Source organism: Mustela erminea, chromosome 11, assembly GCF_009829155.1.
Source record: "Mustela erminea isolate mMusErm1 chromosome 11, mMusErm1.Pri, whole genome shotgun sequence".
NCBI lineage: Eukaryota > Metazoa > Chordata > Mammalia > Carnivora > Mustelidae > Mustela > Mustela erminea.
Window position 1 is genome coordinate 36,199,024 of NC_045624.1, and position 18,671 is coordinate 36,217,694.

Here is an 18,671-nt window from a genome sequence, read left to right on the forward strand (position 1 = left end):
TTCTTGAAATGTGAATTTGGTAATCTGGTCATCTATAGGTAAAGTATCTTACTGTCCATATTTGATAATGTACCGAAGTAAAAATTAAGTAGATTTTTAGTTCTGAATTTCCACAAGGTCAAGATTTGTTTGTGATACTCAAATTGTTTTTTTTTTTAAGAGAAGTTAATGAGCCTCAAATTTAATGAAATACATATTTTTTTAATGTTTTAACTTTTACTGTGCTCATGGCATATAATATTTTTAAATGAAACTTATTGAGGAACAATTTATGTACAATAAACTGAACCCATTTAAAGTGTACAATTCAATGGGTTTTGGCAGATGTATACTCCTATGAAGCATTGCTACATTCAAGATACAGAACATTTCTATTGTTTCCAAATTTCCTTATGCTCCTCTGTAGTTACACCTCTCTCACTCTGTACTCCATGTCCACTGATCTCTTCTGACTATACATTTGTCTTCTTTTTTTTAGAGTTTTGTGACTATGGAATCATGTGATTTGCTTTGTATTCCATGTAAGAACCACAATAGTGCGGCATTGATCTATGACATTATGACTCAGAAGGGTAAATCACTAAGAATAATTTACATGCTATTCTTATCTAAATTTGGCCTCAGATTTACACTTAAAAAAATTCCTTATTTTCTGTGCTTTATCTTTTTAAAGTGAGAAAATTAGGAGTTACTGAGAAAATTATATTATTTGTAGCATACTTATAAACATCAAATGGTCCTAGCATGTAAAAATGCATCTGTCTTTTTTTTAAGCATAGATAACACCATCTATCTTTTTTTTTTCACATAAAAATAGCTCATCTATTTAAATAGTGATGTTACCAATAATTTCTCTTTAAGCGTATAGCTTTTCCTAGGATATATGTACTGTTGGGTTTTTTTTCTATTTCAGTAGAAAATGCCATTTGAATATTTTTTGTTTTTTTCAGATTTTTATTTAGAAATCCGTACAGTTATCAAAGAACTTAATGGATACAATTGCATTTCCAGCTGCAAATTTTTCTTTTGACAGTAACATAAAGTAAAAAATACATACATAAAGTAGCATAAAGCAGTGAAGTTTCCGGAAAATTGACTTTGAATCTATTGTTTTTCCAAGCCTCTTGTAACTCTTATTTTGAGAACATTATTTTGAAGTATTCAGATTTTACTTTTTTCATCACTATTATCCACTGACAGTTGTCAACTCTAGTTTTAATTTTACTCTGGTACTGAATTTATAATTTTGGTGTTTTGTGTATTTTTTGAACATGGCAAAAATGTAAAACATTTTTCCCCCAATATGGGGCACCATCACTAACTCCTATAGCTTATATAAGTTTTAAATCCAAAAGTCTTTGCCTTTCAATTTATACTTTCTAAATTACCATCTTATGGTCTTAATAGACAATATCCATAAACAAATGACAAAGTACTATAAGGATTGTAGATACATATATGAAGTAATTGTAAGATGATCAAGTAAGAAGCAGATGGTCCCTTTTGAATATGTGAATTCAGTTATGATTTGAAGGAAAGAAATTTGCTTGTAACAAATGGCAGGAGAGAAGTTAATTCAAAAAGGAAAAATAGTATCAAATTAAATAGGGGATTCCATTGGTTCACTTAAGTTTGGACCTGTTCTTGAGGTTATTTAGAAGAGTAAAGATGAATAACTCCTTAACACCATTATACTTGGTTCTTAAAAGACACCAGAGGCACCAGGGTAGCTCAGTTCCTTAAGCGTCTGCCTTCAGCTCAGGTTGTGGGTCCCTGGGATCAAGCCCTGAATTGGGCTTCCTGCTTGGTGGGGAGCCTGGTTCTCCCTCTCCCACTCACCCCACTTGTGTTCCCTCTCTTGGTGTGTGTCTCTCTGTCAAATAAATAAAATCTTAAACAAAACAAAACAAAAAGACATTTGCACTCAAAGTAATAATATATATATATATTTAAGAGTTTATTTATTTAACAGAGAGAGAGAGATCACAAGTAGGCAGAGAGGCAGGCAGGGGGCGGGGGGCGTGGGGCGTGGGGAGCAGAGAGCTCGATGTGGGACTCAATCCCAGGACCCTGAGAGCGTGACCTGAGCTGAAGGCAGAGGTTTAACCTACTGAGGCACCCAGGCACCCCAAAGTAATAATACCTTAAACTAATCACCAAATTATTAAAAATGGAACTTACTTTCTTTTTTTTTTTTTACATCCTTGTGACTTACTTATTTTATAACTGAAAGTTTGTATCTTTTGACCCCTTTCACCCATTTCTCCCACACCCCATCCCACACTTCTAGTGACCACCAATCTGCTGTGTATATCTGCCAGCTTGTTTTTTTGTTTTTGTTTTAGATTCCATGGAACTCTGTCTTTTGAATTAATGAATTAATGTGCTATTAATTTTTTCCTAGTTGTTACTGTTACCACTTTTTATAGGAAGTAGTAGCTAATATTTTTTTTCTTTTAGTTGTCACATAAAATGTTTGTAGAGGTGAATTTAGTCAGTAATTATGATACTCTCTTGATTTTTAGGACCAATCTTCCAAAATAACTTGGTTCATTGATTTCCGTTACTGAACTTAGTTTGACAACTTAAATTGGCATCAGTTGTGTTTTAAATTATTAACTAGTTTTTTTAAATTACTGTTTTAAAAATTTGTAAGAATATAATAAATAGAAGTCATGTTAACAGTTCAGAATCTTATTAGGCAAATTGACGACTTTATCTTTTTTTTTATTTTTTTTTTAAAGATTTTATTTATTTGACAGAGAGAGATCACAAGTAAACAGAGAGGCAGGCAGAGAGAGGAGGAAGCAGGCTCCTGGCTGAGCAGAGAGCCTGATACGGAGCTCAATCCCAGGACCCTGGGCAGAGGCATTAACCCACTGAACCACCCAGGCGCCCCAATGACTTTATCTTTTAGATGAAGCAGAGCTTTAACATGATCTTTAAAACTATGTACTTGAACAAATGATTACTGATTTCTTCTTTATATTATTTAGTTTGGCCATAAAATATCCACTAATTATTAATTTTAAGTTAGGCCAGAGGACATATATATATATTATTTTTTAAAGATTTTATTTATTTATTTATTTATTTATTTGACAGAGAGATTGAGATCACAAGTAGGCAGAGAGGCAGGCAGAGAGAGAGGGGGAAGCAGGGTCCCTGATGAACAGAGAGCCCCACCCGAGGTGGGGCTGGATCCGTGGACCCTGAGATCTTGACCTTAGCCAAAGGCAGAGGCTTTAACCCACTGAGCCATTCAGGTGTCCCAGGAGGACATATATTTTTAATTGTGCTTTCTAAAAATAATTTTTGAATTCTCTGTATTTGGGGAAAATGAAATGTATGTATTTATTGGAGATTTAACTCTCCCTCCCTTCCTCTTCCTCCTTTATCTCTTTCTTTAAAAAGATACATTCATACTTCTAGAGGATGTCTAAGAAGTGGGCAAGAAAATAGATATTAATCACAATGATTTTGAGTCATCACAAATGCCAATATCCTTGTAAAATAATTATATGACTAATTACTAATTCATTGAGAACCTCTGATTGAGCTTGAATACTTAAGCATTTCTGATTCTGTTGACTAGATCTTTGATGCAGACCTCAGGAAGTTCTTAGTTCCTAATTTGCTGTTGGTAATGAAAAAGTATTATGCTTTTAAATAATTCAGTCTTTTAGATGTTGGTTGGCCTAAATTCTAAAAGATAACTAAAAATTCTTAGAATCAAGTGTTAACATATTTTTTGTGTAAAAATTTTGACCACGTTATCAGGAGGATTTTGATTATGGATACTGGGCACTGGTCAACCTTAACTGGTGTTGGCTTTTAGATCTCAAATCATAAATTATTTTGAAAATACTTTGCTTAAAAGATAAATACCATTATTTTGAATACTGTAAAAACAGAGAATGGACTGTTGTGGAAAAAAAAACTGAATTTGCCCATTCTGTTTGTTTAACAAGCTTTCAAGAGTATTCTAGAAAGTAGAATTTTTTAATAACTGGCGGCAATGTTTTTTCTTCAGCTTTGTAACCACTGTTTAACATAGTGTCTTCTTGATACATTCTTCTTGTATATGATTTAAAAGTTCTGGGTCCAGGATGCCTTACATTGGACATGGGGAACATAATCTGGTTCATATAGCATCTACCACATCTTGTGACATTTCTTCTTCCCTTTCTTTGTTGCCAGTGCTAGCTCATTAACTTTGTTATCCTGGGTAATGTTTTGATATAGAGTATTTTTTTTTTCAGCAAATCCACTGAAAGAATGAAAAATATATACAATTACATTGTTTAGTCTCAATTATATATAAGGGTACTACACTTTACTAATCATGCATCAGTTTCAGTATCATCATAGTTGGAGAGAGTTTGGAGACTTAAATGTTAGCAAAGACATAAAATTGAAAGTTCTCTGCAAACAGTTTGAGTTAAATAAGCTTCACAGACAAAATTTGAATCCTTCCTCAAAACTTCAGTGGAGCAGATAGTAAGCTTTAAAACTGTACAAGATACTAATATTATGTACACAGAATTTCGTTGAATGTGGTAAACTATGGGTCTTAAAAGCTGAATAGCAGTAGGTTTCTGTATATGTGCAGTTGTCTTTGTATATGTACAGTTGCCTTTGCAACTCTAGTTAATTCTAGGGTAAATTGAATTTCACAGTGTACAGTGATACAGAGTTGTAGTAGATGCTTTTGGTGCCCCAACATAATGTACCCTTGGTCTTCAGCTGTGGCGGACAAACTGTGAGCTTAGAGGCATCCAGCCCTAACAAAGTTGCACTTTAACTGAGTGCTGCTTTCCACTATTCTTCAACACTGCTGGACCCCACTAAGGATGTCACCTTACTCAGTGCCTAAGTGCAAACTAGAAGTAGAGGTTCTCATCAACTCTCAGTTAATTGGGGATTGTAGCTGATGCATAAAATGTCCTAGCCTCCTGTCTTTTAGGTGCAAAATTCCAGATTCATATGCTTCTTTAGCCCACAGCAGCAGAACTCAATAGTGTACCTTTGTATTAGCATTTTTTTCCTGCCTTGGCTTATTCTCCCCACTCCCTCACTCCTGTTTCCTAGGATTCTCTCCCAAATAAACTACTTACACCCAGGTCTTTGTCTTATGTTGTATCTTCTGTAGAATCTAAGCTAAAAAGTCTTACAGAAAAGAAATCTGTTTAAATATGTTAAACATAGCTTTTCCCAGATATATTTGGCCATACAGCTTTTGTTTGAATGATTGTTATTACCAACAAATATAGTAATTTTATGTATTTATTTTTCATATTAGAGCAGTGAAACTTAGAAGTTCAAACAAAAGGCCTTTTAGAATTGAAGATATCCATCTTAATAAAAGATAAAGCACCTCTAAAATGATACTATTCCTTAATGAACCATTTGATATCAAGTCTGATGAATAGTTAGGAAGAGTTAGGAACCATCATAGGTTTATTAATGTATCATTAATCAAAATATTTTTTTCAAAGACTTTACTTCCTGTAGTTCTATTAGAGATTTGGTAAATTACTCTATCTAAAAGATGTTGCTAAAACTGAGGAGTTTTTCTTTAAGAATTTAGGAAATATGTTTGCCTGCTTGTTTTAGTGGATGGTTATTGCAGTTCACTATATAACAAATTGAGAGCTAGCTCTGTCACTACACAAAGATTACTGGTTAATGAAAATATTGTTATGTAAATACATAACCCTCCAAAAGAGAAACCTTCATCCCTTTTGGGTTTACAGTCGGTATTCAGGCCAATATTGAGACTGTGATATGTAATCATTTTAACACTGTGTGTATGGGCATGTATGTACCTTTATTGCTGTTTCTCAGTTTAGTCAAACTAAAGGGCTAGTATTTTGATTTTCAACTCAGTCCTTCTTGGTCTCTGTGCTTACAGTAATAAGGTTTTTGAAATTTTGAGTAAGTCGGTCTTGATGTATTTGAACTGTTTTAATTATTTTTCTGTGTTAAAAAACAAACACTTCTTAAATGCTAGAATGTAATAGTCTTAACTGGGGAGAGAATTTGACTATGATCTTCAAATTTGGCTGTTTTATTTTATGTTTTTTATTTTATTCTGCCACCAAACAATTCCCTACATTTGAACATAAGGCAATAAAACTTAATCTTAAGACTAAGGATGTTGAGTGAAGCCACCACGATAATTTTTGTTTATCCTTTTGTTTATTCTTTTCCCTTACAATTATGATAATGCTCATTTATTTGGCCATAGCATTCTCATTCCATATTTTATCAGAATGCACATGGCTCTGTCAGATTTCATATTAAAAGTGGTGACTGATTTAATGTTTTTAAAAAGGTGATGGCAAATATAGTCAGCTTATAATTTTTATTCAGAACATTTTATAAAGACTTGAAGCTTTGGAGGGGCTTCCAAGATAATTTCTCTAGCAGCATTTTTGCCCAAGGATAATAATTTTTTAAAGTACTGTATGCCAAGAGCATGTCCAAGTAAGTAAATAAAAATATTTAGCTTGCTTGCTAATTTATGTTACCATCTCACCTATCAACCCCTTTTTAATACAGAAAACTGTATGTAAAGATTCAAGAAAATAACAGGCAAGAAGCAAGCTTAAGTAACTTTACTCTGCGCTGCAAGGTCATATTGCCCAAGGATAGCAAGATAATTAATGCTTGAATGCCCAGCCATAATTGTTCCCTCCTTGTGTGTTTTTGGTTTATAAACTAATAACTCATACCTATGTTTGCTTATGTTTATTAGTTTGAGCTTCACAAATCCATCTGTTTAAAATGGTAAAATTTATTTGATTTAACATATCATCATAGTTAAAATGTTGCATCTTTTGCATAAAGGACCTTTTAAAATTAAAAAGTTTAAGTTTCATGAAATTGGATTTCATGATTTTGCTTTTCTCATTTTTAAGTAATTATAGGTTATGCAGAAATAAACTTTTTAAAAGCCTTAGATATTTTTAAGTGAAATTAACTTAATTCATCTTTCCCCTTGTTTTTAGTGGGAGATTTTGATAAGATCTGGCGAGAACATTGTGAGGATGAGGAAACCCTTTGTGAATATGCTGTTGCAATGAAAAATTTGGCAGATAACCATTGGGCAAAAACTTGTGAGGGCGAAGGTCGTATTGAATGGTGTTGTAGGTGAGTGTTTTTATGAACTAACATTTTTGGTTTCTAATGTACTGTTTAAACTCTTAAATCCAAGTAATGCTTTGTATAATTCACTGTACCAAAATAGAGCTGTTTTTAAACAGATTATATCTTTTAGATAACTTTTCCCCCTTGACTCTCTTTCCCTAGGTTCATATTATTCATCTCTTTTTCATCAAAATGTTTTTCTCGGATATAACTTTTAATTTTGTTTAAACTTTTTTAAAACATAGCTCTAAAAATAAATAAAAGTATAATTTTAAATGCATTTAATATACTTAAACACTAATACATTTAAAATAGGAGTTTTAACACTTAACTCTTCATTAATAAGTTATAGTATAGAAATTTCTTTTCATAATTATATTTGGATTCAAGTATAAATGAATATGTTTCTATAATTTAAAGTTTGAAAACATCTTAAAAGTGTTAAAAGCCTGAATTTTGATTGTATGACTTAGAGTGTTGTAGCACTTAAATTTATTTTGGATAATGTTTATCTTATCATAGTTTAAATTAATAGTATAAATTCTAACATTTAAAATATCAGAAAGTGAAATACTTCCTGTCAGTTCTCTCAAGGTGGTAAAATGAGAAGAATAGATATGTATATTGACTGAATTTAAAAATGAACTCTTAGGGGTGGCTGGGTGGTTCAGTCCCTTAAGCAACTGACTTTTGATTTTGGCTTACAGCATGACCTCAGGGTTGTGAGATAGAGCTGTAGGGCTCTGCACTGGGGGGTGGAGTCTACTTAGGATTCTTTCTTCCTCATTATGCCCCTCCTATCTCTTATTCTCTCTCTCTAAAAAAGTAAATAAACAAAAAATTAATAAAAAATGAAGTCCCAGAAAACAAAGTATTTCCTTTTTATGTGGACAATAAGTTTATGATAACTTCTGGTTTATATTTCATTGTAGTTATTCTATCCAAAATTTCTGTTTTAATATCATTTAAAAGTTATGTAATAATGCGTATTTCATTCATTCAACAAATAATCCAGAGAAAAAAATTAAATATATTTAATTATTTTGTTCATCTCATAATAATTTTTAATGATTGTCTACTATGTACTAGTCACATCATAGGCACCGAGAATACAATAATCCACCAAAATCCTTGCTGTCTTGCTCTCTCTTTCATGCTAATAGAGGCAAGAAACAATATATAAGTTAAATATATGCTAAGTCAGATACAGTAAGTGCTATGAGAAAAGTGAAGCAAGGAAAAATAGAACGATTTTAAGTAGGGTAGACAGGATCGGCCTCACTGAAGTGATATGTATAAAAAACACGAAAAAAGTGAGAGACCAAGCCTAAGAATTCCGAAGGCTTTGAGGTACAGACTATTGTTGGGCTGTTTCTGAAACAGTAAGGAAACCAGTTTGGCTAGAGCAAAATATGAGGAGAAGAAGAGTGGTAGAGAGTAAGATAATGAACAGCTAGAGTCTGTAAAATTTTGTAAACCATTGTAAAGACATTGGCTTTTATTCTGTGTGAATGAGTCACTGGATGTTTTAAGAAGATTAACAGGATTTTATTAACCTTTTATAATGTGTCTGGAATTCTTAAGAATTAATTGCTGTGTTAAGATAGACTATAGGAAGGGGAGGATGTAACTAAGGAAATCAGGAAGCTAATGTAATAATCGAGGTATAAAGTTGTAGGGAGATAGTTTTTTAAGAGAGTGAGAAAGTGAATGGGCAGAACATTAGTATAATAAGATTAATGCTCAAATGAATATAATGACTCAAGAGAGGGGGTAGAGAAATGATGGTATATATATTGTGGTGATTATAATGATATATAAATATGAGTTGGATGTGGGGAGTGAAAGGGTGGTATCACCCACCAATGGATTTTGGATGCCAAGAACTGTGGAGTTGGAGAACTGAAGAAAGGAGCCAGAATAGTAGGAAATAAGATGCTTGGAATTAAAATGTTTTGGGGTTTTTTTCATTTGGTTGGTTCTGGAGGGAAAATGGTTATAAATCTGACTTACCCACAATACAGATTTTCTCCCTCAAGCTAAGAAACACAAAATGAGATACACTGCTGAACCATGTATTTCTTTTATTGCACAGAGTAATAATGTAATCCAGTCAGAAAATCAGCGCCATCACTATTTAAGATCACCATTCTTGGCTTTTAGCAGCAGCGCTGCTTTAAAATTAGTATTCAAATACACCAAGCAAACTCTCAGACTTTATTTTCTTAAATGGACTTTGATAGGTGGTACTCTCATAGGAGCATTTGCTTGTACCTTCCTTGAATAATGAATCTGCCTCACATTTCACTCTGTTTTTCCTTGGATTTGTGGTTTTTATCAATAGTTATTGTATCTACATGTGTTCTGAAAGAGGTCATTTTTAGGTCAAACTGCTGAAAAGGAACATTCATAAGAATTGAGGTCAAACTAAAAGAACAGTGGCAAAATATTGTAAACTAATCTTACTGTGGGATTTAATCCATGAGGAGTTTTATAATGTCTTTAAAGTTTAAACTAGCTTGAGGGAAAAGGCTTCAAAACAGTATTGAATTTTGAAACTTGATTTATCTGCAGTTTTAACTTGGGTTATATATAATTCATTTCTCTGTTGATAATTCTAAGAAAGCAGTGGTAATTTGAAAGCTAAAGTGGGTTTTATAAAGGGTCTAACAGAAGTTTCTTTCCAGTTAATTATACTTAAAACTTCATAGGAATTTGATATGTGAGTTAAGCCTTACCAACATTACCCTTCTAAGATTTTATTGGCTGTTTAGCTAAATGAATTCTACATATGATTTCCTGCCAAAAAAAATAAAATAAAATAAAATTTGACTTATAGGATGAAATACTGAAAACTAGAAATAAGACACAAACGTATAGTCATTATGTTTAATAAAAGAATTTGCTTTTTCTAAGTCTTTGTACATAGAAACACATTGTTTCCTGAATCATTTGCAGGTAAATTGCAGAAAACATGACTTTCATTCCCACACATCTCCTAAGAATAGGACATTCTTCTCCATAACCACCATACCATCATCACATTAAGATAATTAACAGTAGTTTTCTCATTTCCTAAAAATTTTATTTCAAAAATTCAGATTTTTTTTAGAACTGTCCCCAAAATGTCCTTATAATTTATTTTTCTAAATCTAATTAGGGCTCTGCATGACATTTGGTGGTTACATTTCTTTAGATTCTTGTTTTTATTTGTGTTTTTAGAGAAATGTCAGTTTATGTGTAAAATATCCCACATTCTCTCTTCTGTGGTTTTTGGTTTCAAGATGGTTGATAGTACTGTTCAGAATATCTGTATATCCTTACCGATTTTTTTTTTTTTTTGGCTTTTTGTTCTGTTACCAAGAGAGAGATTTTCACGATACCATTTTCTCAATTTTTGTATAATAATTATTTGGTTCATCTTTTAGAGATTTCATTTTTCTTTTGAAGTTCTAATCAGTTAACCTTTTTCTGAATTAAAAGAATTATAACAATTATTTTAAAGTCTTTGTTTATTCCAACATGTTTTATCTAGATCTTCTTTTGGCTATTTTTTTCTTTTGGCTATTATGTATCATTTTCCTTGCTTCATTGTATGTCTAGTAATTTTTAAATATATATATATATGTGTACACACACACACACGAACACACAAACACTGTGTTTTGAAGAGACTGGCATAAATATTAGTTTTCCCTAGTGATGGCATGCTTTTTTTTTTCCCCCCCTCTCTCTCTCATTGAGTGGCTGCTAGGATGGGAGACTGACACTTCGATCCATCAGGGGTTAAAATGGATCACATAGTTTCATTTCACCTCTGGCTTCAAATGCTTTGAGGGTGAGTTCTGTCTTGTGTATAAAACAAGAACATTTCTCCGGCAAGACTCTGAGACCTTAGCCTACAGAAGAGTGCAAAGAATTTTCTCTGCTTTTTAGTCACACTCCATGCCTCTAGTGCTGCCCCACTGCCTTTTTCATATTTGAAAATCAAGACCTATGTGGGGTGGGGCGGTTGCAGGAGTAGAACAGGGAGAACAATCTCTGCATTTGGGTTTCTTAAAGATTCCAGTTAGTCACACTATTCTAAGCAACCGTTAAAAGTTCTGCTGGTTTCCCTTTAATCAAGCAGAATCCTTCTACTATGGAAGACGTGATCCTTTACTACCCATGTACCTTTTCAACAAATGTACAAAGTGCCTGTGATCTCTTCTCATCTAGGTCTTTCTTTTAGTTCCTTTCGACCTTTTTTATCTTTAGCTCTCTTAATTTCTTAATACATTGTTTTTCAGATTGTATAGTTCTTTTCTCCCAGTAACAGCATAACCAGGTGCCTCTAAGTAGCTAACAGGTTTATTTGTTTATTAAATAAACTGTTTCATTTGGGTTTGTAAAATGTTTGTTCAAATTGTATCATTCTTTGCTTTTATTAGCTTCTGTAAATAAAAGCTTTTCTTTACGAACAGGGAATAATAACCTATTCTTCAGAAAGGCTGGGTAAAAATATACATACATGTATACCTAATTTTCTTTTGTTTAATTAGCAATTTTCTCAATAAGAAATTGGTATAATTGTTACAATTGTGATGAGTAAATTTTTTGGTTTTGATGGCTTTTTTTTTTTAATTTTTGCAATATCACTGTAGCCTCTGATATTAGTTATTTATTCAGTCTTCCATCAGTCTTTTGTTGTTGTTGGGAGGGGGGAAGATGTTCAGATTATTTCATATGTAGTCGGTGGGAGCCCCTTCCAAGCTGGATTCTATGTTCTGACATCACCTGTGCACACTTTCTTAACTCTCTAGGACAATATGAACCTTTACTTTTGCTCTCTGAGACTTAGAATCAAACTATTTCTTCACAGGGCCCTACTTTCTTTTAGTGGGATTTAGAAGATAAAGTAAGATCTGGGCACTAGGTCTGCTGCTAAAGGACTTAGTTCTGAATAATATTAATGCATTTGCTTTTGTCCTATAGTTCACATAAAGTGGTTTGAAAATTACAGTGCCAGTTTTACATTTAACAATAAACTGCATGAAGTTTAAAATTTCTTTGCAGTTCTTTTGTCTTTAGAACATATTCCACTAAGGGTCAGGATCCTATGTTTAAAAGTTACTTGAAATAGTTCTTTTGTATATGGTTGTGTTCACTTTTCTTTCATTTTTATGAGTTTTCCCCTATTTTAATTTGTGGGAATATGAAACATTTATATGGTTCAAAACTCAAAACTTTATAAAAAGTTGTATTCATAAAATGCTCCCATCCTTTTTCTTCATTTGTTTTATCCTGTGTTTTTTTTTTTAAGAATTAACCAAATTCACATACACACATATATCCACCTATTCTTCTGTGTTCAAGTGGTATATGTTACATACTCTGTTTTATACCTTTCTATTTTATTTAATAATATCTCATGAAGATCACTCTTTGGTATTGTACTGGTCAGGGTTCTCCAGAGAATTGACTCCTGTTTATGGAGGCTGACAAATCCCCAAATCTGCAGGATGAGTTGACATGCTGGAGACCCAGGAGAACCAGTGGTTCAGTTACAGTCTTAAACCTGGCAGGCTTGAAGCCTAGGAAGAGCGGATGTTTTAGTCTGAGTCTGAAGGCAGGAAAAATTCAGTGTCCCTGTGCTAAGACAGTCAGGCTGGAGGAGGCTTTCATACTCTGGGGAGGGTTAACCTTTTGTTCTATGCAAACCTTAAAGTCATTGGATGAGGCCCACCCCGTTATGAAGGACAGTCTGCTTTATTCAGTTTACTAATTTAAATGTTAATCTCATTCATAAACATCCTCACAGGAACACTTAGAATGTTTAGCCAGATATCCAGGCACCCCTTGGCCCAGTCAAGTTGACAGCATAAATTAACAAATCACAAGTATATAGATATCTTCCTCATTTTGGTCAGTTATTTATAAGCTTTTCCTGTTACAAATACTGCTATAGTGGATACCCTAGTGCGTATTCATTTTGAATTTTTGGCATTGTATCTTTTTAGTTTCCTGGATGTGGAATTGCAGGGTAGAAGAGTAAATGTATATGTGATTTTGTTAGATATTGTCAAATCACCTTAGATAACCTTAAATAAGGTTAAATCATTTTGCAGTTCCACCAGCAAAAAACAAGAATACCTATTTCTTCACAGTCTCACCTACCTTTTAAAGTTTTGCCAGTTTGATAGGTGGCAACTGGTATCTGTGTGGTTTTATTTTCTCTTGTGAGTGAGGTTAGTATGTTTCATATATTTAAAAATTACCCTTTTTTTGTGAGTTATATGTTTATGTTTGGGATACCTTTTTTTCCCATTCCTTTTGGTTCCTTTTATCTTGGTTTTTTTTTTCATAGTTTTTTTTTATATGATTTACAGATATGTGCCCTTTTTCTTTGACTCTTTATATCTTTTGCCATGCAGGTTTTTATTTTGCCATGTAGAAGAATTGTTTTTACATAATCAGATATGTACCTCTTTCATTGCTTACAGATTTCAGTTGTCTTCGAAAAGCTCTTCTGATTCCCAGACTATAAGAATTCCTAATAGAAGTTTACTCATTTACTTAGTTTTCTTCTAGTAATTGAATGATACCATTTTTTATATTTAGATCTCTGACCTGTTTGGAATTCATTCTGGTATTTGTTGGGAAGTATAGCTCTAACTCCCCCCACCAAGTAATTATCCATTTCCCCAACATGATTTATGAAAAAGTCCCCCTTTTCTGCAGTGATTTGGCATGACATTTTTATGCCAAATTGGCCAACTGTATGTTAGAGTTGGTTCTGTTTTAGGACTTCGTTGCTTTTCATTGTCTCTATTATTTAATCTATGTTACTCTGTAACATCATCCCCCTACCTCACCCCACCACCTGCACTTCCTTCTCAGGGTTTTCTTGATTCTTCTTCTTTCCTTTTTGTTTTGCTTTTTTTGTTTTGTTTTGTTTTGTTTTGTTTTTTGGCATGCATTTTAGAACCAACTCTCATTACTCAATTTGTAAGTTTTTATTTTTATTGGATTTATATTATATTTTTTAATAACTACAGAAAACTGACATCTTTGTAATGTTGAATCATGTCCATGAAAAAGTTATGTATGTATCTTTCCATTTGATCCACTCTGCTTTTGAGTTGTTCAATAGTATCTTACAATTTTCTGAATATGGGTTATGTGCATTTAACATTTTATTGCTGTTGTAAATATGATCTTCCCTTCCATTATATTAAGAAAGGCTAATATATATATATATATATGTATATATATATGTATATTATACATACAGACGTTTTTAATTTTTGTATGTTTTACATCTTGTTTTACTGAATTATCTTACTGTTGATACTGGTTTCTTATAGAGTCTTTTGGGTTGTCTAGGTAAACTCATCTGTGACTATACAGAATTTTCTTCCTTTCTCTCTAGTTTTTTTTGGTTTTTTTGTTTTTTCCCTTTTTCTTTAAAAATTTTTTTTTTCTTACTGACATGTATTATTTGCCCCAGGAGTACAGGTCTGTGAATCGTCAGGTTTACACATTTCACAGCACTCACCATATCACATACCCTCCCCAATGTCCATAACCCAACCACCCTCTCCACCACCACCCCCAGCAACCCTCAGTCTCTTTTGTGAGATTAAGAGTCTCTTATGGTTTGTCTCCTTCCCAATCCCATCTTGTTTCATTTTTTCCTTCCCTACCCCCCAAACCCCTTACTCTGCCTCTCAAATTCCTCATATCAGAGAGATCATATGATAATTGTCTTTCTCTGATTGACTTATTTCACTCAAAACAATACCCTCTAGTTCCATCCACATCATTGCAAATGGCAAGATTTCATTTCTTTTGATGGCTGCATAGTATTCCAGCATACATATAAACCACATCATCTTTATCCATTCATCTGTTAATGGACATCTAGGCTCCTTCCATAGTCTGGCTGTTGTGGACATTGCTGCTATAAACATTCGGGTACACGTGCCCCCTTGGATCAGTACATTAGTATCTTTAGGGTAAATACCCAGTAGTGCGATTGCTGGGTCGTAGGATAGCTCTATTTTCAACATTCTGAGGAACCTCTGTGCTGTTTTGCAGAGTGGCTGCACCAGCTTCCATTCCCAGTGTAGGAGGGTTCCCCTTCTCTGCATCCTCGCCAGCATCTGTCATCTCCTGACTTGATAATTTTAGCTATTCTGACTGGCGTGAGGTGGTATCTCACTGTGGTTTTGATTTCTATTTCCCTGATGCTGTGTGATGTGGAGCACTTTTTCATGTGTCTGTTGGCCATCTGGATATCTTCTTTGCAGAAATGTCTGTTCATGTCCTCTGCTCATATCTGGATTGGGTTATTTGTTCTTTGGGTGTTGAGTTTGGTAAGTTCTTTATAAATTTTGGATAGTAGCCCTTTATCTGATAATGTCATTTGTGAATATCTTCTCCCATTCAGTCAGTTGTCTTTTGGTTTTGTTGACTGTTTCCTTTGCTATGCATAAGCTTTTGATCTCGATGAAGTCCCAATAGTGCATTTTTTCCCTTGCTTCCCTTGCCTTTGGTGATGTTTCTAGGAAGAAGTTGCTGTGGCTGAGGTCGAAGAGGTTGCTGCCTGTGTTCTCCTCAAGGATTTTGATGGATTCCTTTCTCACATTGAGGCCCTTCATCCATTGTGAGTCTATTTTTGTGTGTGGTGTATGGAAATGGTCCAGTTTCATTTTTTTCATTTTCTCAACACCATTTGTGGAAGAGACTGTCTTTTTTCCATTGGACATTCTTTCCTGCTTTGTGGAAGATTAGTTGACCATAGAGTCGAGGGTCTGTTTCTGGGCTCTCTATTTTGTTCCATTGATCTATGTGTCTGTTTCTGTGACAATACCATACTGTGTTGATGATGACAGCTTTGTAATAGAGCTTGAAGTCTGGAATTGTGATGCCACCGACTTTGGCTTTCTTTTTCAACATTCCTCTGGCTATTCGGGGTCTCTTCTGGTTCCATATAAATTTTAGGTTTATTTGTTCCATTTCTTCAAAAAAATTGATGGTATTTTGATAGGGATTGCATTAAATGTGTAGATGGCTTTAGGTAGCATAGACATTTTCAAAATATTTGTTCTTCCAATCCATGAGCATGGAACATTCTTCCATTTCTTTGTGTCTTCCTCAATTTCTTTCATGAGTACTTTATATAGTTTTCTGAGTACAGATTCTTTGCCTCTTTGGTTAGGTTTACTCCTAGGTATCTTATGGTTTTGAGTGCCATTGTAAATGGGATTGACTCCTTAATTTCTCTTTGTTCTGTCTTGTGGTTGGTGTATAGAAATGCAACTGATTTCTGTGCATTGATTTTATATCCTGCCACTTGACTGAATTCCTGTGTGAGTTCTAGCAGTTGTGGAGTGGAGTCTTTCGGGTTTTCCACACAAAGTATCATATCGTCTGCAAAGAGTGATAGTTTCACTACTTCTTTGCCAATTTGGATTCCTTTAATTTCTTTTTGTTGTCTGATTGCTGAAGATAGGACTTCTAGTAGTACATTGAATAGCAGTGGTAACAGTGGCTATCCCTGCCGTGTTCCTGACCATAGGGGAAAAGCTCTCAGTTTTTCCCCATTGAGAATGGTATTCGCTGTGGGTTTCTCATAGATGGCTTTGATGGTATAGAGGTATGAACCCTCTATCCCTACACTTTGAAGAGTTTTGATCAAGAAAGGATGCTGTACTTTGTCAAATGCTTTCTCAGCATCTATTTAGAGGATCATGTGGTTCTTGTTCTTTTATTTTGTATTGTATCACGTTGATTGATTTGCGAATGTTGGACCAACCTTGCAGCCCAGGAATAAATCCCTCTTGGTCGTGGTGAATAGTCCTTTTAATGTATTGTTGGATCCTATTGGCTAATATTTTGGTGAGAATTTTCGCATCTGTTTAGCAAGGTTATTGGTCTTTAATTCTCCTTTTTGGCGGGGTCTTTGTCTGGTTTTGGGATCAAGGTGATGCTGGCCTCATAAAATGAGTTTGGAAGTTTTCCTTCCATTTCTATTTTTTGGAACAGTGTCAGGAGAATAGGTATTAATTCTTCTTGAAATGTTTGGGAGAATTCCCCCAAGAAGCCGTCTAACCCTGGGCTCTTGTTTGTTGGGAGATTTTTGATGACTGCTTCAATCTCCTTGCTGGTTATGGGTCTGTTCAGCTTTTCCATTTCTTCCTGGTTCAGTTTTGGTAGTTTAGATGTCTCTAGGAATGCATCCATTTCTTCCAGATTGTCAGATTTGCTGGCATATAGTTGCTCATCACATGTTCTTATAATTGTTTGTATTTCTTTGGTGTTGGTTGTGATCTCTCCTCTTTCTTTCATGATCTTTTTTAACTTGGGTCCTTTCTCTTTTCTTTTTGATAAGTCTGGCCAGGGGTTTGTCAATCCCATTAATTCTTTCAAGGAATCAACTCCTAGTTTCGTTGATTTGTTCTACTGTTCTTTTGGTTTCTATTTCATTGATTTGTGCTCTGATCTTTATGATTTCTCTTCTGCTGCTGGGTTTAGGCTTTCTTTGCTGTTCTTTCTCCAGCTCCTTTAGATGTAGGGTTAGGTTGTGTCCTTGAGAACTTTCTTGTTTCTTGAGAAAGGCTTGTATTGCTATATACTTTACTCTCAGGACTGCCTTTGCTGTGTCCCACAGATTTGAACAGTTGTGTTCTTATTATCATTTGTTTCCGTGAAGTTTTTCAATTCTTCTTTAATTTCCTGGTTGACCCATTCATTCTTTAGTAGTATGCTCTTTAGCCTCCAGGTATTTGAGTTCTTTCCTCTTGTGGCTGAGTTCTAGCTTCAGAGCATTGTGGTCTGAAAATATGCAGGGATTGATCCCAATCTTTTGGTACCAGTAGAAGCCTGATGTGTGACCATGGTATGATCTATTTTGGAGAATGTTCCATGTGTACTAGAGAAGAATGTGTAATCTGTTGCTTTGGGATGGAATATTCTGAATATATCTGTGATGTCTGTCAGGTCTAGTTTGTCATTTAAGGCCTTTATTTCCTTGTTTATCTTTTCTTTGGATGATCTGTCCATTTCAGTGAGGGGAGTGTTAAACTCCCCTACTATTATGTCTTATTGTCAATGTGTTTCTTTGATTTTGTTTTTAATTGGTTTATATAGTCGGCTGCTCCCATGTTAGGGGTATAGATATTTAACATTGTTAGATCTTCTTGTTGTACAGACCCTTTGAGTATGATATAGTGTCCTTCCTCATCTCTTATTATAGTCTTTGGCTTAAAATCTTAAGGATTGCCACCCCAGCTCTTTGTTTGATGGCGCTTAGCATGGAAAATTGTTTTCTACCCCTTCATTTTAAATCTGGAGGTGTCTTTGGGTCTAAAATGAATTTCTTATAGATAGCATATTGATGGGTTTTGGTTTTTTATCCATTCTAATACCTTGTGTCTTTTGATTGGGGCATTTAGCCCTGTTACATTCAGGGTAACTATTGAAAGATATGATTTTAGTGCCATTGTATTGCCTGTAAGGTGACAGTTACCTATACA

At 34.1% G+C, this 18,671-nt stretch overlaps 1 protein-coding gene across 1 annotated transcript in view; it reads left to right on the forward strand.

The window, feature by feature from the left end:
* Positions 1-18,671, forward strand: part of BMT2 (base methyltransferase of 25S rRNA 2 homolog) — a 105,203-nt gene that overhangs the window by 9,018 nt on the left and 77,514 nt on the right. The window contains exon 2 of the mRNA XM_032304061.1: positions 7,014-7,155. Coding sequence (XP_032159952.1) covers positions 7,014-7,155 — 142 coding nt within the window. The remainder of the gene's footprint in view (positions 1-7,013; positions 7,156-18,671) is intronic.